Raw genomic sequence first — 25,764 nt, forward strand, 5'->3', positions numbered from 1 at the left:
GAATTCTGGGAGTTGAAGTCCACAAGTCTTAAAGTTCCCAAGTTTGGACACCCCTGTCTTAAGAGACAGATTAGGGGCAGATTTGGGACCCGATCGACCAGGCTGATTCTGTATCAGTCTAGCTCAGAGTTTCTCAATTTGGCAGCTTGAAGATGTATGGACTTCAACTCCCAGAATTCCCCAGCTGGGACTCCCAGAATTCCTCAGCTGGCTGGGGAATTCTGGGAGTTGAAGTCCACATATCTTCAAGGTTGAGAAACATTGGTTTAATCACTCCACGGCCCACGGTTATTACTATTAGTAGTATTAAAACTTAGAAATATGGAGCGTCATAAAGGGGAGAATATAATTGTAAAACAATATTTAACCCAAGTTAGGACTAGCCCTCAGGAAGGCTAGTGGATTTCCATCTCAAGTGGATTTCCAAAGTCAGTTTGCGGCCTAGTCTTAAATCTTGAAAGGAAATCCTTACAGACCAATGATGACTCTGTATATATATATATATTGCAATAAATAAATATAAACGTTATGTTTATATTATAGTATATATATGTATTTATGTTATAAATATTTATTTATTGCATTATTTTATTTTATATTAATATATTTTATCTTATATTAATATATTTATCTTATATTAATATCAGTATTAATATAATTATATAAATACACTATATTAATATTTATTCTGTTTATTTTATAAGTATAAATATGGCTATAAATTCAGTGTGAGGTTAAATGTATGTGTATATATATGTATATAAAAGGAACACAGTGGCTCAGTGGCTAAGACACTGAGCTTGTCGATCAGAAAGTTCGGCAGTTCGGCAGTTCGAATCCCTAGCGTCGCGTAGCGGAGTGAGCTCCCGTGACTTGTCCCAGCTTCTGCCAACCTAGCAGTTCGAAAGCACGTAAAAATGCAAGTAGAAAAATAGGGACCACCTTTGGTGGGAAGGTCACAGCGTTCCATGTGCCTTCGGCGTTTAGTCATGCCGGCCCCATGACCACGGAGACGTCTTCGGACAGCGCTGGCTCTTCGGCTATGGAACGGAGATGAGCACCGTCCCCTAGAATCAAGAACGACTAGCACATATGTGCGAGGGGAAACTTTACCTTTTTATATGTATGTGTATATATGTATCCCACATATTTATATTTTAAAAGTAAACATAATATTAATATAATATATATGTATTTTATATATATATATATTAAATTTCAACTACTTTTTCCTTCTCTAGCTCCGATTCCCTCCTCACCCATGTGGAGCAGCTTCTGCGGGCTTTTATCTTGAAGATCAGCGTCTGCGATGCTGTTTTGGGCAACAACCCTCCAGGTAGGACAATCAGCAGAGACGGTAATTTATTAGCCGGCAGCAGGCCGTGGGGTGTATGTGGGTTTTAGGCTGATGTTAGGACTTCATTTTAGCCTCACCATCAGCTGAAGAAAATACCCAATCTTGAATGAGGGACTTTGGTTTGTTTCAAATAGTTGTCTTCCAGATGAATTTTTCTTCTTCTAAGCCAGTGATGGCAAACCTATGGAGCCATTTGTCAAGGCACGCGGGGCGCTGGCCAGTTGAGTTCACCCTTTTTTAAAGCCATTTTTCGCCCTCCCCAGGCTCCAGAGGCTTTATAGGAGCCTGGGGAAGGCGAAAAGACCCTCCCCCATTCCCCCGGAGGCCCTCCGGGGGCTTCATGAGCTTCCCTGAAGCCTCCAGATTGCAAAAAAAGGGCCCTACGGGCAAACCGGAAGTTCAGGAACGGACTTCCTGTTTGCTCGGAGGGTCATTTTGACTGCTCCGGAGGCTTCAGGGAAGCCTCTTGAGGTCCAGGAAGCCTTCGGAGCACTTAAAACGACCCTCCAAGCAAACCGGAAGTGACTTCCGGTTTGCTCGAAGTGACTTCCGGTTTGCTCGGAGGGTCGTTTTGACTGCTTCGGAGGCTTCAGGGAAGCCTCCTGAAGGTCCCGGAAGCCTTTGGGGCGCTTAAAACGACCCTCCAAGCAAACCGGAAGTGACTTCCGGTTTGCTCGGAGGGTCGTTTTGACTGCTCCGGAGGCTTCAGGGAAGCCTCCTGAAGGTCCCTGAAGCCTCCGGAGGGCTTCCGGGGAGAGGAGTGGGGCAAACTGTTTCCGCCCTCCCCAGGCTCCTATAAAGCCTCTGAAGCCTGGGGAGGGCGAAAAAAGCATGCAAAAATGGGGGGAGGGGTCGTGCCTGTAGTGCGCACATGCGCACTGGGAGGGGGTTGCGCATTGCATTATGGGTGCGGCACGCCTGCAAACGACCCCCCCTGCGCTCCCTCAACTTATGGCACGCAAGCCAAAAAAGGTTCGCCATCTGGGGCAAATGGAAAAAAGAGTTTTTTGGTTTTTTTAGGAATATTTATAACCACAGTCGTAAAATAGTGCGGGAATTCTCTTTGTGCACCACTTTGCAGGGACCAAAATATGCAGGTGGTCCTCGGCTGAATGACCACAGATTTCAGTCGTTATGTGAGACAGTTGTTAAGCGAGTTTCACCCCATTTTACCACCGTTCATGCCACAGCTGCTAAGTGAATCTCTGCAGTTGATAAGTTAGTAACTTATCTGGCTTCCCCATTGACTTGGTCATTTCGTCAAAGTTGATCCCATGACCCCAGAACACTGCAACTGTCATAAACACGAGTCCGTTGCCAAACCTGTGAATTTTGATCACGTGACCCATGCCGGGGGGGGGGAGGGAGATGCATCCAAGGTGGTAACTTTGAAAACCGGTCGTAAGTCTCATGCTTCAGTGCTGCTGCAACTTCGAACCGTCACTAAACGATTTGTTGTAAGTTGAGGACTATTGTATTTAATCACAGGTTGTAACTCTGAATCGGGCCTCTTTTATTTAAAACCTGGGTCGCTCTCTTTCTCTACCTCGTTTGTTGCAGGCTGTACTTTCACCATTCTGGTGCACACCCGCGAAGCTGCCACGCGCAACATGGAGAAAATTCAAGTGATCAAGGTAAGGAATCCCCCTGTTCTGACCGAGGCTTCCCCAGCAGCACGAAGCCGAGTCCTTGTCCCGATAAACCCCTTTTATTTAATTGACGGTGAATTCCTCTCCAGCAAAGTCTTTCCTCTCCCACAGTCTTTCGAGATAGTTCACAATTACCAATCTTTATCAGGCTTGGAGAGTGACCAGGCCGATATCTTTCAGACGCGGCAAGAATGCAGGAATGAACTAATTGCCTCCTGCAAAGCTCTTCCGTCCCAAGGACCGGCCCATAGATTTCCACTGCTCTCCTCTCCTTTGCCTTCTGTGCATCTGCACGTCAGGCACTGGACCGAACTGTTCTTACTCTTCCTCATCAGCCAAATCGGGGTGGGGGGCTGTTGACTCTCCATCCTAGGGCTGACGGACGGCCCAGGCTCCGCCTCTCTGTCTTTCTCTGCCAGCTCCATTCCCTCTTCCCTCTCAGAGCTCTTAGTTTGCCTTGACGCTGACCCTGACTGTTACGCCTCCTCCTCTGATTTGGCTGCTGGAGGGGCCAGCGGCCGAAAGCCCACAACATTACGGGCACCTGGCCAATAGCTTGCATGAAGACGCTGTTATGCTTCCCATCCTGTAGGACTTCCCCTGGATTCTGGCTGACGAGCAGGACGTCCACATGCACGACCCCCGGCTGATCCCCCTGAAGACTATGACCTCGGACCTCTTGAAGGTGAGCAGATCCACCTTCTGCAGCCAGCCAGTTTGGAAGAGGACAAGCTGACCATTGGATTCAACTACGAAAAATCTATTGGAATTTCCTCCTTTCCTCCTAATTGGCTCTCTGAAGTCATGTGACCCTGCTCCCTGGGAGAGCCCAGACCTGCAGAGCTGCAGTTGACCACTAGAGGGCGCATTGATATTTTTTTAAAACCGCATTTCTTTATTTAATTTATATTCTGCCCATCTTGGAAGTTATGGGCCCTCATCTCGGTTGCTGTTTGAAAGATGGTGTGTGTGTGTGTGTGGATTTGACAGTGTGCCCCCACCTTTTCTTGCAAAACTGACCTCCCCTCCCCGCCTCCCCCTCCCCTCCCCCCCAGCTATTCCTTTGTTGTATTTGCACAACAGAGCGGTGTTTAATAACTCCGTTTGCTGACTCCTCCCGAATGGTTTGGATTCACGCAGCTCATCCGATCCCAAACCCCAAACCAGGATGTGACAGCTCCTTTGTGCACTGAACCCTTCTGTCCCGCTCAGCGGCCGGTGTGTTTTGCGCGGCTGCAAAGAAAGAGTGCCACTCGGTGTCTCCTCGGTGTAGAGAAAACGAAAGTTTTACACTTAGGCAAGAAAAAGCGAAAAATACGCATACAGACTGGGTGAAACCAGGCTTAATAGCAGTAACTGTGAGAGGGATCCCGGAGTCTTAGTGGACAACCAATTAAATAGGAGTCATGTGGGCGCAGCGGCAGCCAAAAAAAGCCAATGCAATCCTCAGTCGCATTAACAGAGGGATACAATTAAGATCAAGTGAGGTACTAATACCATTCTAAAAAGCCATAGTAAGACTACACCTAGAATACGGCATAAGAGTTTTGTTCACCGCACTATAAAAAAGATGTTGAGACTCTAGAAAGAGTGCAGAGAGGAGCAACCAGGATGATTATGAGACTGGAGGCTGAAACATATGAAGAACGTTGCAGGAACTGGGCACGGCTAGTCTAGTGAAGAGAAGGACCAGGGGAGACAGGATAGCAGTCTTCCAATATCTCAGGGGCTGCCCCAAAGAAGAGGGAGTCAAACTATTCTCCAAAACACCTAAAAGCCAGACAATAATGGATGGAAACTCATCAAGGAGAGATTCAACCTTGAAACAAGGAGAAATTTTCTGGCAGGGAGAACAATCAACCCATGGAACAGAGGTTACCTTCAGAGGTTGTGGGAGCTTCATCCCTGGAGGCTTTCAAGAAGAGACTGGACTGCCATCTGTCAGAAATGGTGTAGGGTCTCCTGTTTGGGTGGGTGGGGGTTGGACTAGAGGACCTCCAAGGTCCCTTCCCACTCTGTTAATCTGTTATCTGGCTCAAATCCTGCCTCTCTGCAAAAGCCTCCGGTCTTGGAATGCCTGATAAATGCAAAATTCCTGATTTGAACCCTTTCCTTTTAGATGCAGCTGTACGTCGAGGAGCGGGCGCAGAAAGGCACTTGAACCCGGACCTTCCCAACCATTTTGGAAGCTGCGATCCAGGTGTTTACTAAGCTCCTTCGACCACATCAGTGCTCGGACGGTTGACGTGCGTGTCCTTCCTGGCTACCGGGTGATTGTGTTTTTAAAAGTGCTCTTAAACCCCGCCAGGTTATTCTCACTTTCTTCCGCCGAATCAGAGAGTCAGGTACTTTTGAAGTGGCTAGACCCGAGGGAGGACGGGGATATTGCAGAACTGTGCCTAGAAAGTGGTAATGTCTTGTTCGCTGTGAAAATACTCGTCCGTCTTGTTTTAAAGTCAATGTTTCTCGCTGTGTTTCAAGGTGCTAATGTAGAATAAATATGACGACAAATTCACTGTAAATAAACTTGGAATGTTGAGTCTTTGAGCAGCTTCGGCCGCTAAACCGAGAGGAGGGATTCAGAGCCACACAGATTTCATTTAAAACATTTTAAAGTACTCCTCAACATCTTCATCAATGATTTGGATGAGAGAATAAATGGGGAACTCATCAAATTTACAGGTGACACCAAGCTGGCAGGAATAGCCAACACTCCAGAAGATAGGCTAAAGATACAGAAGGATCTTGACAAACATGAACATTGGGCACTATCTAATAAAATGAAATTCAATGGTGAAAAGAGTAAGGTTCTACATTTAGGCAAGAAAAACGAAATGCACAGGTACAGTATAGGTGGTACCTTGCTCAACAGTAGTAACCGTGAAAGGGATCTTGGAGTCCTAGTGGACAACCATTTAAATAGGAGACAGCCATGTGCAGCAGCTGCCAAAAAAGCCAACACAGTCATAGGCTGCATCAACAGAGGGATAGAATCAAGATCACGTGAAGGGTTAATACCACTTTATAATGCCTTGGTAAGGCCACACTTGGAATACTGCATTCAGTTTTGGTCGCCACGATGTAGAAAAGATGTGGAGACTCTAGAAAGAGTGCAGAGAAGAGCAACAAAGAGGATTAGGGGACTGGAGACTAAAACTTATGAAGAACGGTTGCAGGAACTGGGTATGTCTAGTTTAATAGAAAGAAGGACTAGGGGAGACATGATAGCAGTGTTCCAATATCTCAGGGGCTGCCACAAAGAAGAGGGAGTCAAGCTATTCTCCAAGGCACCTGAGGGTAGAACAAGAAGCAATGGGTGGAAACTAATCAAGGAGAGAAGCAACTTAGAACTGAGGAGAAACTTCCTGACAGTTAGAGAACAATTAATCAGTGGAACAGCTTGCCTCCAGAAGTTGTGAATGCCCCAACACTGGAAGTCTTTAAGATGATGTTGGATAGCCATCTGTCTGAAACAGTATAGGGTTTCCTGCCTAGGCAGGGGGTTGGACTAGAAGACCTCCAAGGTCCCTTCCAACTCTGCTATTGTATTGCATTGTATTTTTACGAAATGCCGCAATTATACAACTTTTCCAGACGCAGCGAGGTTGCAGAAGCAGCAAGGAGAAATATCTGCTAACCGATAAATATCTACAGATTTATTTTGTTCTCGGCGAGAGAGAAATAGCCAGGGGGATGTGTAGGGCACACTGGGGTTGAGTTCTCTTCCATGCTGTTGGGTTAGATTGATCTTCCCCAGAGCCTGGGCCCCATGGGAGGTGTAGTCCTATCCAAAGCGAAGCAGCCCTTCTCCGTCAGTCTGCCACTTGGGGGCCCAAGGTGAGGCTGCTGTTGGTCACTCGGATACCGTACCAGCCTTCCCAGTATTGTGTATCATGGCCTCCGTGACTAAATAAGATGTGTCGGACTCCGGCAGGGTAGTTGTGAAACGTGTGCGACACCTGAGCAAGAAAAACAAGCAAGAGGAGCAGATGAAAGGGAGAAGTTTTGTCCAATTCCGTCACCAGGTTACCGTATTTTTGGGGGCGCATCTTTTCCCCTCAAAAAAGAGGGCGAAAATCTGGGTGCGTCTTATACCCTGAATGCAGGATTTTTGGCCGACTGAAACCCCGCCTCCTTTGCAAAAATGGATGTGCAGGGGGTTTGGGAGGCTTGCAAAGTGCTCCTGAGGCCTGGGGAGGGCAGAAACGAGCAAAAAACGAGCCATTTTTAACCCCCCCATCCACCAGGAGCACTCTACAAGCCTCCCGAAGCTTCTGCGTGCCCTTTTTTTGAGTGACAAATGGGCCAATTTTTGCTTCTTTTTGTCCTGCCCTCCAGATCCCAGGAGTACTCTAAGAACCTCCCAAAGCTCTGCATCCCCCCCCCCCCCCGTTTTTTTGCAAAAAAAAAAAAAAAAGAGGCGTGCAGAGGGTTTGGGAGACTTGCAGAGTGCAATTTTTTTTAAAAAAAAATTACCTCTTCAAAATCATGGTGCATCTTATACTTGGGTGTGTCTTATAGTCCGAAAAATACGGTAGATTATAGAATTACCGAGGGGATTTTAAAAACTGCCAGCTCCAAATCTGGTGGGTTCTAAAAGTGTTGCGACCCGCCAGCAGATTCGGACAGTGAGGAGGTTGGGGGGGGAACATGGGCCAGTCCTGGAGTCTGGGGAAGGCTCTGACGAGAGCTCTGCATCGAAGGCGGGGGGGGGGGAGCAGAGCCGTATGCCAGTTATCAGTCGGAGATCAGTGAGGCAGAAGAACAGCTGGAGCCTGTTCCCAGTGTGCGCAGACGCAGAACTGCCAGGAGAAGGGAACAGCTAAAGGAACAAGGGTCGACTTGGGAGTAAGGCCACAAATGGACGGTGAATGGCCCCTCCCATCGGGAATAAAAGAGGAGCGAAAGGGGAGTGGAGTTTGCAGGAGACAATGAGTTCAATCCATTCGGGTGAAGATCCGTTCCTGACTTCTTGCCAAGTAATTGCTGCTACAGCTTGGAGTTTGGAAGATATCGGCCTGATCAAGGTCTGCAGTTGTGAAATCTCTTGAAAGACTGTTGGCCGAGACTTTGCTGGAGAGGAATTCACTTTAAACGAAATAAAAGGGGTTTTATCGGGACGAGGAGTCGGCTTCGTGCTTTTGGGAAGCCTCGGTCAGAAGAAAAAGCACCATATTGTGTGTGTTACAAACAGCGTCCTTATCAGCAGGACACTATTATACTTCTTAAGTAAGATCAGTATTTGGCTTGTGAATGGGCGGTGTGTAAGTTTAGCGATAAATAAAATAAACTGGGGTGCTGGGTGCAGAGGAGGAGGAAATTGGGGGGTGGGAGAGGGAGAGGGGGATGAGAAAGAGGACTGTGAAGTTCTTGGTGCTCTGAGCTTGCTGGTTTTCTTGCAGACATTTCACTACCCAACTAGGCAATATCATCAGTGTTAGAAGAAAGGGCATTTGTGGAGAGGAGGAGAACTGTAGGGTCCTTGGTGCTCTCTGAGCTTGGTTGTTTTCTTGAAGACGTTTCATGACCCAACTAGGTAACAGCATCAGAGCTAGAAGGGATAATAAACTGAGAGGAAACCTCCCTCCTAGCACTGATGATGTTACCTAGTTGGGTCATGAAACACTTGCAAGAAAACAGGATTACTCTGGAATGCCTTGAGGAATTTCAACCAAACTTGGTACACAGATGACACTCACTGGAAACAAATACTGTGGTGGTGGGGGGTAAGACACCCCTAACCCCCTTGGTGTGTGTGTCCATGTGTGTGTGTTCCAGCAGGACTGAATTATATGTATAGTGTCAAGTCACAGTACTTTTGACAGCGATAGTGTGCATTTTGGATTCATGTTCTGTTAAGATATAGCCTGTTGTGCCTTAAAATGACTTCTACTGTACAGCAAATGGAGTTGCCATGATTAATGGCTTCAAGTACTCCACAAGGGGGCTCCCTCTAATACAGGATTGGGATAAATACACACCCGGGCAACACCAAGTTATCATCTAGTTGGCAAAAAAAAAAAAAAAAAACCTTTGGCCCCTCAACCGATGCCACCGGCTGAATCTTGTGGGGGAGGAACTGGCCCGTGATCCAACCCGCTCCTCTACCTTGCGCCATTCTGCATCGCTCCACTGTTCGATCACAACCGGTTCCAACAGAAACTCCTGGAGAACGATGTAATCTTTGGACAGGAGCCTCACACAGAGCTCATACTGGCAGCTGCAGTCGAAACGCGCGGCGAACCTGGGGGAACAGACGGGGATCGAAGGAGAGAATGTCAGCTCTTATAAAAGGTCGATAAAAACGCAGGGTGTCCTCAACTTATGACCGTGACAGAGTTCAAAGTTTCCATCATGAAGCGAGACAATAGTTCAGCCTGATTATTCCAGCTGGCGGGGTCCAGGAGGAAGGCCTGCTGCGGCTCCTGCCTTCTGGAACATCTTGCCCCCCACTCCAATATGAGGTTGGTCCCCAACTAGGGGTGGGATTCAGCCGGTTCAGACCGGTTCGGGCGAACTGGATGCTCATTTTATATCTGGTTCGCCGAACTGGTAGTTGCAAGGACTGGCTGGCCTCGCCCACCTCACACCTCCCCTTCCAAGAGTCTTCACGTGGCTTGTTTTGGATGTCAGGGAAGTGCAGGGCCAGCCTGAAGGCTCTGAGAGGACGAAAAACGGGCCTCCCAGAAGTTCCGGAAATGAGCCTCCAGAGGGCCTCTGGAGCCCGGGAAGGCCATTTTCACCCACCCAGAGGCTTGAGGAAAGCCTCCGGAGCCTGGGGAGAGCAAATCCCCTCCCTCCACTGTGGTACAGGAGACTGAGTAGGCCACACCCACCATGGCCACGCCCACCCAGCAACCGGTCGCAGAAACGGTTGCTAAAATGGTTGTAAGTCGAGAACTATAGTCTTTCTGTGTGAAAGCAAGAAGAAGAGTGCTATAATACGGGTAGTCCTCGACTTACAACCGTTCGTTTAGTGACCGTTCAAAGTTACCACGGCACTGAAAAATGTGCCTTACGACCATTTTTCACACTTACGACCATCCCTGCGGTCACATGATGAAAATCCAGATGCTAGGCAAGAATGATGACTAACTTATCAACTGCGGTTATTCACTTAATGACGGTGGCAAGAAATGTCGTAAAATGGGGCAAAACTCACTTAGCAAGTGTCTCACTTAACAATGGGAATTTTGGGCTCCATGGTGGTCGTAAGGCGAGGACTACCTGTGTTGCGCCTCCTGCTTTGACGGAGCCGTTTGTTTGGTGCTACCAAACACCTCAGCACTTGTGCTTCCCGTGTCCATCCGTCCGTCTGTCTGCCTCTCCTCCCTGCCACTCACCAGTCGCTCACCACAATATCAGGCCGGGCTTCATCCATCAACCGGTCCCAGTAGCCGTGATCCCGTAAAGTGATCATCTGCCCCTTCATGCATGAGCTGGCAAGGAAGAGAAAACCACCGGTTGTTACAAACCTCCATCCTCATCTTTTTTTAATGACTCCATAATCCCTTGTGGGCAACTGAATGGAGCTGAGTGGTTACTGGCCAGATGCCATTCCTGTCACCAATGCGGAGTTATATTCAGCAGATATATTCTCAACGTGCCGAGAGAGAGAAATATCTGCCTCTACCTAGGATCGAATTCACAGCTTCCTGATTGTGAGGTGAGAGCTCCACCTCTAGGCCGCCGCGCCACTCTTTGTTACAAGCCTCCACGCGGAGTGCAAACCACAAATCGTCGTTAAATGGCTTCTCAAGTAATTAAAGTCCCTTCTTGGGAAAATCTGCCCTTTTTTGAACAGCGATGGCTGAAAGGGGGTGGTTGATTAGTAACAGACCTCCCCTCCCCCCAATCCTACTCCCTCCCTCATCTTTTAGCCGTTGTAGTTCATATTTTTCTACAGGTAGTCCTCGACTTACAACAGCTCATTTAACGACTGTTCGAAGTTACAACATCACTGGAAAAATGGGATTTATAACCATTTTATAATGGATAGAGAATGTGCAGCCTGCAACAAGTGAGATAGGGAAAGAGAGACAGAGACAGAGAGACAGAGACAGAGAGAAAGAGAGAGATTTTAAGTAAAAGAGGCAGGATCCAGTTACAACCCGTGATTAAATTCAGGTAGTCCTCAATTCGTTTAGTGACTGTCTGAAGTTACAACAGCACTGAAAGAAGTGACTTATCACCATTTTTCACACTTACGACGGCTGCAGTATCTGCATGGTCAGGGGATTTACATTCAGATGCTGAGCAACTGTGTTCGTCTTTATGACGGTTTGCAGTGTCCCGGAGTCCCACGATCTCCTTTTGCGACCGTCGGACTGGCAAAGCCAACGGGGGACACCGGGTTCACTTAACAATTGTGTGGCTATTTTAACAGCTGCAGGGATTCACTTAACAACTGTGCCAAGGAAAGTCGTGAAACGGGTCAAAACTCGCTTAGCAGTTGTCTCACTTAGCGACATAAATTCTGGGCTCAATTGTCCTAAGTCGTAAGTTGGGAATACCTGTCTTTTTTGTCCTCAACAGTCCTCAACGTACGACCACAATTGATCCCAACATTTCTGTTGCTAAGTGAGACAGCTGTTAAGTGCATTTTGCCCCATTTTACGACTTTCCTTGCCACAGTCGTTAAGCGAATCTCTGCAGTAGTTAAGTAAGTCACATGGTTGTTAAGTGAATCCGGCTTTCCCCATGGACTTTACTTGTCAGAAGGTCGCAAAAGGGGATTGCGTGACCCCGGGACACTGCAATCGTCATAAATATGAGTCAGTTGCTAAGCATCTGAATTGCGATCACGTGACTCCTGGGGATGCTGCAGCCGTCGTAAGAGTGAAAAGTGGTCATCAGTCATGTTTTTCAGTGCCGATCCAATTTCAAACAGTCACTAAACGAATTGTTGTAAGCCGAGGGCTCTGTCAGCGTTCCAAATATCATGCAGAATTAAATCATTGTCCAAGGCAAAGTAGTCCTTAAAACTCCAATTTAATAAGACAGGCATGTTGGCATTAAGCTGGTGAAATTTCAACTCTAAGGTACATCCGGTGAATTCCCCAAGTTAAAAGTTCATCATCTATCCCCACACCCCATAATTCATCACATGGTCCAATCTTCATCTTCCACTCTGGCATGTACACCCCTCTTCTTCCGGCCAGGTGTCGAGGTGCGGAGACAAAAGACGACCTTGAGCTTCTAAGAAATCCATAACAATACATTCCACAATCCTACTCCTTTCTATTCCCCCCTCCCAACTACTATACCAATGAAACAGCATAATATGTATGTTTTAATTATGTGGCAGGCCAAAGATCCTAAAAGGAACAGAATTACAGGCCTGACAGGCTCTCTGTAATATTCTTTTCTGTTTTAATTTTGTTAATGGTGGAAGTCTCCCGTTGGTAAGATGGGCAGCCAGTAAATAAAATAAAATAAATAAAAATGAAATAAATAAAACAAAATATAAAATAATAATAAAATACAATAAATACAATAAAAAAAATGAAATGTAAAAATATAATATATAACAACATAACATAACATAAAAATAAAATATATGATATAATAAAATGATAAACGAAAAAATAAACTAAAATAAATAAAATAGTAAAATAAAAAATAAATTAAAATAAAAAACTAAAATGAACTAAAATAAAAAAATTATAATTAAAAAATAAACTAAAATAAATAATAAAATAAATTAAACTAAAATATAAAATAATAAAATACAATAAACTAAATAAACTAAAATATAAAATAAAATGAAAAACATAAAATAAAATATAAAAAATATAAAAATGTAATATAATATATAACAACATAACATAATAAAATATATAATAATAAAAGAAAAAATAAACTAACATTAAATTATAATCAAAAATAAAAAAATCAACTAAAATAAAAAAACTAAAATAAAAAATCAACTAAAATAAACTAATTTAAAAAAAACTAAAAAAAACCTAAAAGAAACTAAACTAAAATATAAAACAATAAAATACAATAAACTAAATAAACTAAAATATAAAAACATGAAACATAAACTAAAATATAAAAAATATAAAAATGTAATATAATATATAACAATATAACATAACATAATAATAATTTTGTTAATGGTGGAAGCCGCCTAGAGTCTCCCGTTGGTAAGATGGGTAGCCAGTAAATAAAATAAAAATGAAATAAATAAAATAATAAAATAATAATAAAATACAATAAATTAAATAAAATAAAAAATGAAATATAAAAAATATAATGTATAACAGAATAACATAACATAAAAATAAAATATATAATATAATAAAATAATAAAACAAAAAATAAAGTAAAATAAGGTAAAATAAAGTAAAATAAATAATAAAATAAATAAATAAAATAAATAAAATAATAAAATAAATAAAATAAATAAAATAAATAAAATAAATAAAATAAACTGAAATATAAAATAAATAAATAAAATAAAATAAATAATAAACTAAACTAAACTGAAATATAAAATAATAAAATACAATAAACTAAATAAACTAAAATATAAAAATATAAAAATATAAAACATAAAATATAAAAAATATAAAAATGTAATATAACATATAACAACATAACATAACATAATAATAAAATATATAATAATAAAAGAAAAAATAAAGTAAAATAAAATTTAAAAAATCAACTAAAATAAATTAAAATAAATAAATAACATAAAATAAAATAAACAAACAAAAATAAAATAAATAAACAAAACAAAACTTTAGATGCTGGGGGATTTGATGCTTCCAAGCTGCTTGTAGTAAAAACTCAGTTCGGAGTTTTCCCACCATCGAAGAAGCCCGTTTAACGACATTCAATCTGTGTTTTACAAAACCCGCAAAGAGTCCCACCCGCTGGCCAAAGACCAGCAAGTCCAAGGCTGTAACGCTACTCACTCATAGGACGTCACAAAGTATTTCCGGACGTGCGGAAGAAGGAAATTTCTTCCATGATCTCCCGGAAGCTCCTCGATTTTCCAGCCGTTGCCTCCGTTGGATTCTTTCTTCCAGGCCTCAAAGCCTTCTGCGGTGGAAGGAAAGAGACACAAAGAAGAGGACCGCACTGCAGGTTGGATGCTCGGCACTTTGGAAACATTTCATGGTAGGGAAAGGAGACCACCAGGAGGTTATGCCCTGCTTTTTAAAACAAATTGCTTAGCCATGTTGGACACTCAGTTTGGATCTCCTGGTGGCCTTCCATCCTGGCCTTGATTTGTTTTAATCTAGGATCAGACCAGAGCTGGTCAGGAGCTTCAGGGAAAATAACCTTCCAGTGGTCCAAAACCAGACCCCCCAAAATAGCCCAGCCCCCTTGACCCCCTCCTCACCTTCAGCACAGGGGTTTTTGATCAGGTTCCTCTTCAGGCTGCAGAGGAAATAGAAATTGCGCCAGTCCGGGATGGGACTGTCCAGTGGCTCCGGCCAGTAGCCTTCACGCTGGCACTTGAGCCTCCAGAGCGAAGGCAAGTCTACCAGCCCGCGCCAGAGGGAACAGACCAGCCGGCAGTGACGCACCAAGTCCTGGGCGGGCACCAGCACCAGCACTGCAATCAGGGCGTCCTCAGGGAGGTTTTCCATGCTCGCCATCTGTGAAGAGAAAAAAGAGAGAAGAAAGGAAGGAAGGAAGAGTGAAAGAGAAAAGAAAGAGAGAGGAGAGAGAGAAAGGAGAGAGTGAGGAGAAAGACAGACAGGAGAGAAAGGAGGGAAGGAAGAAAGAGAGAAGGAGACAGGAGAGAGAGATAGGAGAAAAGAGAGAGAACAGAAAGCGAGACGAGAGAGGAGAGAAAGGGAGGGAGAGAAAGGGGGGAGGGGGGAGGAAAAGAGAAAGAGGGAGGGAGGGAAAGAGAGAGAGGGAAAGAGGGAGAGAAGGAAGAAAGAAAAGAGGGGGGAGGGAAAGAGAGAAAGAAAGAAAGAAAAGAGAGGGAGGGAGGAGAAGAGAAAGAGGGAGAGAGGGGGAGGTAAAAAGAGGGAAAGGGGAGAAGAAAGAAAGAAAGAAAGAGAGAGAGAGGGAGGGAGGGAGGGAGGGAGGGAGGGAGGGAGGGAGGGAGAGAGAGAGAGAGAGAGAGAGAGAGAGAGAGAGAGAGAGAGAGAGAGAGAGAGAGAGAGAGAGAGAGAGAGAGAGAGAGACTCGCCTTGGAGCTGTGTTGACGTTTGCAGAGGTAGAACCTCCCCGGTCAGGGGTAGTCTACCTGAGCCGACGATTAGCGAGAAGGGCGGGGCAGCCCTGCAGGGGCTCCAGCAGTCCTTGACGCAGCCTCCAGCTCCAGGCAGCGACATCTGGGGGACCCGGAGCTCTGCAGCAGGGGAAGGGCTTCCGTGGACCCCCACCCCACCCCACTCCAGCACCCACCCGGGGGGGAGGGGGAAGGAGGGCCCCCTCCCTCGCCCCCTGCAGCCCCGGGGCTCCCCTCCCCCCTCTCTCTACGCCCCCTCCCACCCCGGAAGCAGCGCCCACCCCGCCCCGCCAACTGGCGGCTCCGCACCTGCCAGAAGCGCAGCAGATGCTCCGCGCATGCGCCGTCCAGGCGAAAGCAAAAGCGAAACGAGGCCGGAATCCTGGCAGAGCTACTAAAAGTGAAGAGGACTTCCGAGTTCCCTGCGCGAGGTTTCCCTGGCTCAGCTTTCTCTCCGCCCTTCGGACCCCCGACAGGGGCCGGCAAAGGCGGCGGGTGGGGTCCGAGGAGTCCCCTCACCACCTCCAGGTGAAAAGAGCTGCGGGAAAGGACCGTGGCGCGTCTGCGGTGGGAATCTCTTGCGGGGAGGGCGTGGTCTGTGGATTGCGTCATCGCATGCAAATGAGCGGGATTCCCTTTTCCCTCCCCCTTGGGAGGGGTCTCTTCCGCCCTTCTCTCTCAGAACCCCCCCTCCCCCAAAGAGAGCCGGGGCCACCGGCAATCCGGCCGGCTCCATCCAACAGCGCCGCTGAAAGAGCGCTTCTGAGCGTGTGCAGAGCGCCCCTTCTTTTGCCTGGCGTAATTGATTTGGGGAGGGGGGGTCTCCCATCGGAGTCCTTCATCGGTCCCTACTCGCCTTGGCTGCTCTGGAAAGCGAACGGCGCCCCGACCAGGTTAGAAGGGCATGGATGGGAGGCCACGAGGAGATCCCAGGACTGTGACTTTATCTGGGATCATGTTCCTAATGCCAAGAGATGGGGGTCTTCCAACTCAGACCCTTCCCCAATAAAGAGTGGTGGTGGGAAACCCCTCCGTATTCTCCCCCACTTTCCTCCTAGCCAACCCCTGCCAATGGGGGTTACACTGGCACAGATGGGGTGTGTGTGCCCTCACCCCCTCTCCTCTCCCCTCTGCCTGGCCGGCGTCCCGTTGGAGTTACTTGCCTGCGACAACCAGCCCAGCCCAGCCCCAGAGGGGAGGCGGAGTCTCTCGCCCGGCTCCCCCAGAAGCTCCCGGGCTGCTGTCTCACTCGCCATCCTTGCCCGCCTGCCCGTTAGCACCTCCTGGCATCGCCCTCCCCAATGGTAAGTGCCTGGGATCTCCCTCCCTCCCTCCTCCTCCTCCTCCTCTTTCAAACCTCCCAAAACTCTAGAAGCCCTTAATTCTTCCACAGGGGAGGGGGATTCAGCCCCCCTCCCCAACTGTACAAGCTTTGCAGAACTGCAGGTCTCTTCGGCAGGGATCGGGTCAGAGAAGAAGAAGGCATGTGGGTCGGAGACCCCCTCCCAAAAGGGACACAACTTCTTGCTCCTTCTTGCTATGGGGGTGGGGGGGATTTAGGATAGCCCCCCCACCCCACCCCAGGGACAGGAACTCTGCAAGAGGGAATTTGGGAAGGGATTTTCCAGGCTCAGGACCAGGATAGATGCAGAGGGAAAGATGCAGGTTTTTGGAGAGGAGCATCGGGCAAGAAAGACTGACTCATCCCCTTGGCAGCCTTGGCAAAGTGGATCTCCCATCCCTTGATCTCCCGTCTCCGAACAAAATCTCCCGTCAGCAACTTCGACCGGACGGAAAGTTGTCTCCGAAGGCAGATTCTATTCTCTCTTGATTGATTTCCGAGAGTAGCAACGGGGAGGAGGATGGGGGGGGGGGGGAAATCAACTCAGCAGGATCTGAAATGAGCATTGATGCCAACCGCCAACCTCAATTTAGCCAAAAACCGAGGAACAAAGGCACATGATTGCCACTAGACGTGGGTCAACTCCCTCCTTTTGCCCTCCCTTCAAGGATGCCCTTCCAGAGCCCCTCCTGGTGCGGATCCTGGCCGGCCTGCCGGCCTTCGACCTCGTGCTGGTGTGTCGCCTGGTTTGCTCCCAGTGGAAGGCGCTGGTGGATGGAGGGGCTCTCTGGCTGCTAAAATGCCAGGCGGAGGGCTTTGCGGGGAAGGAGGCGGACGTGGACGGTGCAGAGAGCTGGCAAACTTTCTACTTCCTCCATAAGAAGAAGCAGAATTTGATCAAGAACCCCAACGGAGAAGGTAAATAGGTACCAACCCTAGCCTTGGGAGCTGGGGGGTGGGTGGGGGGCAGCCCCTTACCCAGATCTGGACAGCCCTTTCCCCGCTTGGCCCTTTTTCCTAAGCCAAGCTCTCTGGGACCCCAAAGGAGAGACCCTCAAAGGGCATCAGGAGGGTCCTTTCCCTCCAAGCGGAGGGAAATTCGTTGCCCCACTCTGTTTGCGGATTGGAATTTGGGGCAGAGTGAGCATCCTTTGAGGCTCTCCTGCTCGGTCTCAGAGGGTCTCCAGCACTGGGAGGACCTACAGAACGGCGGCGACGGCTGGAAAGTGGAAGAGATGCCGGGCGATTTCGGAAAAGATTTCCCCAGGGAGGAAGTCCCCACCTATTTCGTGTCCTCTTTTGAGTAAGTCCATTTTGCCCATCTTCTGGGCAGCTCTGGATGGGGGGTGGGTGGGCGTGTATATGCCGTGATGTCCCCAGAGCTCGGGAACCCAAGGGAAACCAAAGCAGTTTGCTTTCCTTTTTAAAAAAAAAATCAAGTTTCTAGTCCTTGTGGTCAAAAAAAAAAAGAAAAAGAAAAGAAAAGGGATGCCAGACCAGGAAGCAACATACAGTATAAATCACATACAAATACTATGCCCCCTCCCCTCCCCCCAACCCCCCCCCACAGAAATTCTCTTTCAAATATTATACCAAATACTTTGCCCCCTCCCCTCCCCCCGTCTTAAAGTAAATTACTCGTTCACATATTGTACCCCCTCTCCTCCCAACAATCACAATATAAATTATTCTTAAAATAACAATAGCACATTAATCCCATCTTCTAAGCTAATTTAACATATATAACTCATCATATAAATTTCTCCTAAAATAACAATATTTCATTAATCCCATCTTCTAGTTTATTTATACATATATATTGCCCCGCCCTCCACCCTAACCCTCCCCCACCTCCCACTCAAACCCACCCCCCGCTGTACACCACTCTAACAATTCCAAACATCCCATATATTATTTACTCTGATCATCTATCAGTCTAAACATTCTTACCTAAAGGCTACATAGTACATTGGGTTTAACTAAGGACTTTACTAAAGGGGAAACAAAATTGGTTTTGTATATGGTCACAGCAGCTAGGCTGTTGATTGCGCAACATTGGAAGAAAGATTTTTTACCAACAATTGGTCAATGGACTCAGAAGGTGGCGGGGTTTGCCGAAATGGCAAAAATCTCAGCTTTCTTAAAAGGTCAGAAGCAGGAGAATTATACACAGAAATGGGTAAAATGGATTGATTACATACAGAATAAATACCACAGCAGGAAGCAACAGGTTTGATCCTTTTTCACGTGACTCTTTTGCCACTTAGCTGGTGCAGCAAATCCCAAATCATCGACCTGCAAGCTGAAGGCTACTGGGAGGAGCTGATGGACACCATCCAGCCCAAAATCGTAGTGAAGGACTGGTGAGTGGCCAGAGGTTCCCGAGCCCCCCCCCACATTCCTCCCTGGGGTCACCCCTTGCCTCCCAATTCCCCTTCCTCAACTCCTACTCTCAAAACGACGCTTTAGAGCACTGCACACCAGAACAAGTAGACACAAGAACAGGTTTTTTTCCCGAATGCCATCACTCGGCTAAACAATGTTATAATGAAAGTGTTACGAGTGTGCAGAGATGGACAAATTTACAAAAGGAATAAAAGAAAAGGAGGAAACAGAATATTATATGGCAGTGATGGATAACCTTTTTTGGCTCCCGTGCCAAAAGCGGGGGGGGGAGTGCCGGGGATTCATGCGCGGGCGTGCCACACCCATAATGCTATGCACACGCGCACAAGCCTCCCCCCACCTTTCTAGGAGCCTGGGTAGGGTGAAAACAGCCCCCCTGGAGGCCCTCCAGAGGCTTCAGGAGCTTCCCTGAAGCCTCTGGAGGGCGAAAAACGCCCTATCGGGAACCCGGAAGTTCAGGAATGGTGACTTCCGGTTTCCTTGTATGGTCGTTTTTTGCCCTCCGGAGCCTTCAGGGAAGCCTCCTGAAGGCTCCGGAGGGCGAAACACGTCCCTACGAGCAAACCGGAAGTCCGTTTTTGAACTTCTGGTTTGCCCATAGGGCTGGTTTTTCGCGCTCCGGAGGCTTCAAGGAAGCCTCCGGAGGGTGAAAAACGGCCTAAAAAGAAGGCCCAAGTCAATTGGCCAGTGTGCGCATGTGCGCTGGAGCTGACAGGGCAACGCCTTGCGTGCCCTAACAAATGGCTCCGCATACCACCTGTGGCACGCGTGCCATAGGTTCGCCATCACGGTTATATGGCATGGAATGAGTGGTACAAATGGCTAGAGGACAGATGTAGAGCTTAAGGAAAGGCTAAATGAAGACGACACAGGAGTTAGAAATTAGCAATGTAGAGATTTAGATGAACAATCTCTGTATGTATAAATGGAATAAAGGATTGTAAATTAAGGAAGGTATATAATAGTATCATATGTATAGACAAAGAGAAACCGTAATAAGGTGAGGAAGAGTACATTTGCAATGGGTTTATACCGAGGTGGAAATGTTGTACAGAAGGAAATTTTGTCTTTTTTTTAAAAAAAAAAACTGTTTAATAAAAATATTTATTTTAAAAAAGAACAGTTTTTCCCCCGAACGCCATCACTCTGCTAAACAAATAATTCTCTCACTTAAGCTATTTACTAAATCTGCACTACTATTAATCTTGTCATTGTACCGATCACCTATCTCCTCCCACTTATGACTGGAGGACTGTAACTTTGTTGTTGGTATCCTTATGATTTATATTGAGTGTTTCCTAGTGTGATTTGATTGCTTATTTGTACTTTATGACTATCATTAAGCGTTGTACCTTATGATTCTTGACGACTGTATCTTCTTTTTATGTACACTGCGAGCTTATGCACCAAAGACAAATTCCTTGTGTGTGCAACCACACTTGGCCAATAAAGAATTCTATTCTATTCTATTCTATTCTATTCTATTCTATTCCATTCTATTCCATTCTATTCCATTCTAGTCTATTCTATCCTAATCCTAATCCTATTCTTTTTTTCTATTTTCTATTCCTTATTTTATTCTATTCATTCTCTATTCTATTCTATTCTGTTCTTTCTATTTTTATTCTTTCTATTTCTATTTCTTATTCTATTGTATTGTATTCTTTACTCTGATATTCTATTCTATTCTTTATTCGGATAGTCTATTCTTTATTCTGATATTCTATTTTATTCTTTATACTGATATTCTATTCTATTCTTTATACTGATATTCTATTCTATTCTTTATACTGATATTCTGTTCTTTATTTGGATATTCTATGCTTTATTCTGATATTCTATTCTATTCTTTATACTGATATTCTATTCTATTTTTTATACTGACATTCTATTCTTTATTGTGATATTCTATTCTATTCTTTATATTGATATTCTATTCTTTATTCTATTCTATTCTATTCTATTCTATTTTTATTCTATTCTTTATTCTGATATTCTATTCTATTCTTTATTCTGATATTCTAATCTATTCTTTATTCTATTCTATTCTATTCTATTCTTTATTCTGATATTCTGTTCTATTCTTTATTCTGATATTCTAGTCTATTCTTTATTCTGATATTCTGTTCTATTCTTTATTCTGGTATTCTATTCTATTCCTCTACCAGGTATGCCGCTCGGTGTGATGCTGGCTGCCTCTACCACCTGAAGGTGAAGCTGCTGTCCACTAACGAAGACACAGTGGCCGAATTTGAGAGCGAAACCATTGCGGTCCCCCAGGACAACGAGGGCGAGTGGGCTGAGGTTTGTCCCTGGGAACCCCCCCCCCCCAAAACAAAGTAAAGGGGGAAGAGAGAAGGGCTGGCCAAGTCTTGTTTTCCGGCTCCTGTTCCCAAATCGGGCTGGGACCCTGCTCCCCACACCATCTCCTGGGCCAGGTGTGGGTTTCTGCCAAACACTACTGCCATTTTGCACGCGCGCTGGACGCGCAGTTCAATTAAAACTGTTCTGTGCATGCGCAGGACTAAAAAACAAAATGGCGACGATGACGAGGGAACCTGTTTGGGGGTGTGTGGCAGGCCTGAGTCACTGCCAGTTCTAGCGACCCAGTCCAACATACCACTAATGGTTTGGTAGGAATCCACCACTGCCTTGGGCAGAGAAAAGGGGGCTGCAGGAGCGATGCGTTGAATCCTCTGCTCTTTCCTCTGAGTTTTCTCTTTTCTCTCCCTGGCTTAAGATCACTCACACCTTCGCCGATTACGGTCCCGGCGTGCGCTTCGTCCGTTTCGAACACGGCGGTCAGGATACGGTGTTCTGGAAGGGCTGGTATGGCGCCCGGGTGACATCCAGCACGGTGATGGTGGAACCTTAGCCCACCATGCAGCAGCCTGGCCCCTCTGCAGGAAACCCTTGCTACGAAAACGACGCCTGGGAATGGGCAAATATCACATGAAAAGCAAAAAAAAAAGAAAAGAAAAGAAAAGAAAAAGGAAGTCCCATTCATTTAGCCAGCAAAGAAAGACTCCTTGGCCATTGTTTAGCCGAGCATCCCTGCATATCCGTTTGGCCAATGCGTAAATAAATGCAGTTAAAAAAAAAGTTACAGCTGTGGCTGCGAATAAGAGAAACAGCTCTCCAAAGTTGGAGGGGAAGGAGAGGGGGAGAGAGGGAGGGGGTGAGGGAGAGAAAGGGGCAGAGAGAGAGAGAGAGTGGAAGAGAAAGAGGGAGGGAGAGTCGGAGGGACAGAGAAAGCGAGGAAGGAAGGGAGAGGGAGGGAGAGAGAGAAATAGATGAGGGAGATAAAGAGAGGGTGGGGAGGTTGAGAGGGAGAGAGAGGGAGAGAAGGAGGGAGAGAAAGGGAGGGAGAGGGAGGGAAGGTGAGTGGGAGGGAGAGTAGGAGGGGGGAGAGTTGGAGGGATGGAGAGAGGGAGAGGGAGGGAAAGGGAGGGAGTGGGAGGGAGAGAGAGAGAGAAAGAGGGAGGGAGATAGGGAGGGAGAGAGGGAAAAAGGGAGACAAAGAGAGGGGGAAGAGAGAGGGTGGGGGAGAGGGAGAAAGGGGGAGAGAGAAGGATGGGGAGAGGAAGAGAGGGAGGGGAGAGGAAGAAAGAGAGAGGGAGAGAGCTCCACAATAGTTAAATAAGGTAATACAGATAATTTTCAACTTAACAACAATTCATTTAGTGACCGTTTGAAGTTGCAAAGGCAATGAAAACAGTGATTTTTTTGCCGTTTTCCATACTTTGCATTATCCCCATCATGGTCAACGAAATTTAGACTCTTAGAAACCAACGTGTAGTGCTCAGGGGGTGACGCGATCCCCTTTGACGACCTTCTGACAAGCAAAGTCGATGGGGAAAGCCAGGTTCACTTCACACAACCGGGTTACAAACTTCACCAACTACAGTGGTTCACTTAACGGTGGCGAGTAAGGTTGTAAAACGGGACAAAAGTCACCAACTATCTCGCTTAGCGACAGGCATTTGGGGTTCATAATTGAAGGCCATTGTGATGACCCGGGGCGTGGTACAAAGGCAACACAGCCAGAGAATGGGTATGAGTCCCTTTATTATCACCAGCTGTGCCCCCAACGTCCCTTTCAACTCTCCGGCCTGGTGAAAAAAAAACTCTCCCACAAACCTGTAACAGCCTTTGGCTGACAATACTCCAGTCCAAATGTTGTAAGCAGAAAACTTCCAACTATAAATCCAACAAGGCAAGATGATGTAATTAATCTGGCAGGGCACACAAGATAAGGAGTTCTAGAAGTGAAGTAGCAGGGCAGTAAACGTGAACTATCAGCAGTCCAATTGGGCAGACCTTTTATCTTTGGCTGAGGTCACGTACAATAATGCTGTTCACAGTAGCAAAGGACTCATGCCGTTCAAAATAGTGAGCGGTATGGACTTCGTCCCAATGCCTGAGTATCCAAGGAATTCCCCCTCCTCAGTCAGCTTGACTGATTGGATGTTGATGCTAAAAGCAACCTGGGAAAGTGTCAAAAAGGCACTGGCTAAAATGGCACAAACCTATAAGAAACAAGCAGATAAACACCAGGCTCCGCAACAGCCATTCCGGGTAGGAGAGAAGGTTTACATCTCCACAAAATATTTGAGATTAAAGCTGCCTAGCAAGAAACGGGGGCCAAAGTTTATGGGACCATTCCCCACAGTAAAGATCATCAACCAGTCACAGTGCAATTGAAACTGCCTCGATTGTTGGAGAAGATACACCCGGCGTTTCATAGTAGCCTCTTGAAACCTGTGATTGGATCCACCCTGAGACTACTACCCGGGAGCCCCTGGGGCCCTATGGTCATAGGGGCCAAACCCATTGTGAAGTTCAACCGAATCCTCGATTCGAGGTGGCACAGGAGACAACTCCAATACTTAATCAAGTGGAAGGGCTACCCCTTATCAGAGGCATCTTGGGTAAAAAGTAGGAATATCCAGGCTGATCGTCTTATAGCGGAATTCCATGCAGAAAATCCAGGCAAGCCTGGTGGAGGAACGCATCCCTAAATTATGTACCTGTACTCAAATTGTCTTTGTGTCACACAGATCGCTTTCGGGAAGTGAGGGGAGCCGGATGTCAACTTCTAAAGCGTTGCCATGACTATTATCAGTTTGGCATTCGAGGGAGGATTCCATGCATACCTTCGGCCAGAGTTGGATCTCATATTTCTACAACCTAGTTTGCGAATATGATCTGTGACGCCTGATAGAAAGGAGGAGATAGAGGAGTAAAATTCAAACGCAATTAAGCGAAAGCCAGTTTAGGCTCCACAGAAATCCGGGCCAAGATGTTAGTCCTAATAAATGAATGGATTTTTTTTAACTTTGTCTCGAGGCTCGTAAATTAATTAGGTCAGCTCTTGGGAACTTCACACTACCTCTCTCCTGCTCTGCCCAGTCTGACTTTGCCCTTCCCCGGTTTCTTCCACAGTCAACGGAGCCACTCTCGCTCCCTGTCAGCTGTTCGTCTTTCATCTCAGAGTCAGACTCTGACGGAGGCATGACATTGTCTTTCCCATCGCTTTGTACGTCCTCCGTGACAAAAATTAACAGATTAAAAGAGTTGGAAGATCCTGGCAAGGACTTGCTCCAGATGCTGGGATTTTCTCTTTCCAATAAAAGAGCTGGAAAACTCCACCTGGCCACAAAAGCAAGACAGAGAGCAAAATCAATACAGCTTCTTGTTTTGAGCCTGCCCGATGGTGTCAAAAGCCGGACCGATTCTCTCTTGCTGTACACACAGCCGTAACGTCAAGCAATCTCAATCAGAATCGAGCTGGAAGGAGCCTTGCAGGTCTTCTAGTCCAACCCCTGGCTCGATCAAGTCACCCTGTACCAATGATGGCGAACCTTTTAGGGATCGAGTGCCCAAACTGTAACCCAAAACCCATTTATTTATTGCAAAGTGCCAACACGGCAATTTAGCCCAAATAATGAGGTCCCACTACCTAAAATAATGATGATGCAGAGTTCAGCTGATTGTTCTAAGAAAAACGGGAAAAAGGAACTTTTATTCCCCTTCTTTTTTTCCTGCTTTTGAAATATTACGTTTAGCAAACAATAAAAAAGAAAAAAACTTTTGTAATATCATCTCTTTTCCTTCCTCCCTCTCTTTCTCTCTCTCTTTCCCTCCCTCCCTGTTTCTCTCTCCCTCCCTCTCCCTCTTGTTTCCCTCCCCCTCTCTCCTTCCCTCCCTCACTCCTCCTGTTTCTCTCTCTCCCTCCCTCTCTTTCTCTTTCCCTCCCTCCCTGTTTCTCTCTCTTTCCTTCCCCCCTCTCTCTTTCCCTCCCCCTCTCTCTCTTTCCCTCCCTCCCTCCTCCTGTTTCTCTTTCTCTTCCTCTCTCTCTCTTTCCCTCCCTCCCTGTTTCTCTCTTTCCCTCCCTCCCTCTCTCTCTCCCTCCCTCCCTCTCTTTCTCTCTCTCTTTCCCTCCCTCCCCTTTTCTCTCTTTCCCTCTGTCCCTCTCTTTCTCTCTCTCTTTCCCTCCCTCCCTCTGTTTCTCTCTCTTTCCCTCCCCCTCTCTCTCTTTCTTTCCCTCCCCCTCTTTCTCTCTTTCCCTCTCTCTCTCTTTCTCTGTTTCCCTCCCTGTTTCTCTCTCTTTCCCTCCCTCCCTCTCTCTTTCCCTCCCTCCCTCTCCTTCTCTCTCTCTTTCCCTCCCTCTCTCTCTTTCTCTCTCTTTCCCTCTCTCACTCTCTTTTTCTCTCTCTTTCCCTCCCTCCCTTTCTCTCTCTTTCCCTCCCTTTCTCTTTTTCTCTTTCCCTCCCTCCCTGTCTCTCTCTCTTTCCCTCCCTCTCTC

General features: G+C 46.4%; 3 protein-coding genes across 7 annotated transcripts in view; 2 read left to right on the forward strand and 1 right to left on the reverse strand.

The window, feature by feature from the left end:
- LOC309382314 (mitotic spindle assembly checkpoint protein MAD2B) overlaps nucleotides 1-5,517 on the forward strand; it is a 17,479-nt gene extending 11,962 nt beyond the window's left edge. The window contains exons 6-9 of the mRNA XM_081971827.1: nucleotides 1,242-1,336; nucleotides 2,918-2,991; nucleotides 3,599-3,691; nucleotides 5,126-5,517. Coding sequence (XP_081827953.1) covers nucleotides 1,242-1,336; nucleotides 2,918-2,991; nucleotides 3,599-3,691; nucleotides 5,126-5,167 — 304 coding nt within the window. The 3' untranslated portion in view covers nucleotides 5,168-5,517. The remainder of the gene's footprint in view (nucleotides 1-1,241; nucleotides 1,337-2,917; nucleotides 2,992-3,598; nucleotides 3,692-5,125) is intronic.
- A 1,130-nt stretch (nucleotides 5,518-6,647) lies between these two features.
- LOC309382312 (F-box only protein 6-like) lies at nucleotides 6,648-15,778 on the reverse strand. Of its 4 annotated transcripts, none has more exons than XM_081971825.1 (6): nucleotides 15,518-15,778; nucleotides 14,363-14,621; nucleotides 13,932-14,058; nucleotides 10,350-10,445; nucleotides 9,115-9,250; nucleotides 6,648-6,965 (listed from the first exon to the last, which is right to left on the reverse strand). In XM_081971825.1, the coding sequence occupies exons 2-6, from the start codon at nucleotides 14,619-14,621 to the stop codon at nucleotides 6,819-6,821; spliced, it is 765 nt and encodes a 254-aa protein (XP_081827951.1). In that variant the 5' UTR covers nucleotides 15,518-15,778; the 3' UTR covers nucleotides 6,648-6,818. The 4 variants fall into 4 exon arrangements, with proteins under 4 accessions (XP_081827951.1, XP_081827950.1, XP_081827949.1 ...); XM_081971824.1 differs by having other exon boundaries at nucleotides 15,490-15,521; XM_081971823.1 differs by lacking the exon at nucleotides 15,518-15,778 and adding an exon at nucleotides 15,224-15,355.
- A 121-nt stretch (nucleotides 15,779-15,899) lies between these two features.
- On the forward strand, nucleotides 15,900-22,058 carry LOC309382311 (F-box only protein 2-like). Of its 2 annotated transcripts, XM_081971821.1 has the most exons (6): nucleotides 15,900-16,512; nucleotides 17,219-17,468; nucleotides 17,727-17,853; nucleotides 18,818-18,913; nucleotides 21,125-21,260; nucleotides 21,697-22,058. In XM_081971821.1, exons 1-6 carry the CDS (start codon nucleotides 16,510-16,512, stop codon nucleotides 21,829-21,831), a joined length of 747 nt encoding a protein of 248 aa, XP_081827947.1. In that variant the 5' UTR covers nucleotides 15,900-16,509; the 3' UTR covers nucleotides 21,832-22,058. The 2 variants fall into 2 exon arrangements, with proteins under 2 accessions (XP_081827947.1, XP_081827946.1); XM_081971820.1 differs by lacking the exon at nucleotides 15,900-16,512 and having other exon boundaries at nucleotides 17,120-17,468.
- The last annotated feature ends 3,706 nt before the right edge of the window (nucleotides 22,059-25,764 follow it).

Source organism: Natrix helvetica (genome assembly GCF_964273705.1).
Source record: "Natrix helvetica genome assembly, contig: HAP1_SCAFFOLD_159, whole genome shotgun sequence".
Classification (NCBI taxonomy): Eukaryota; Metazoa; Chordata; class Lepidosauria; order Squamata; family Natricidae; genus Natrix; species Natrix helvetica.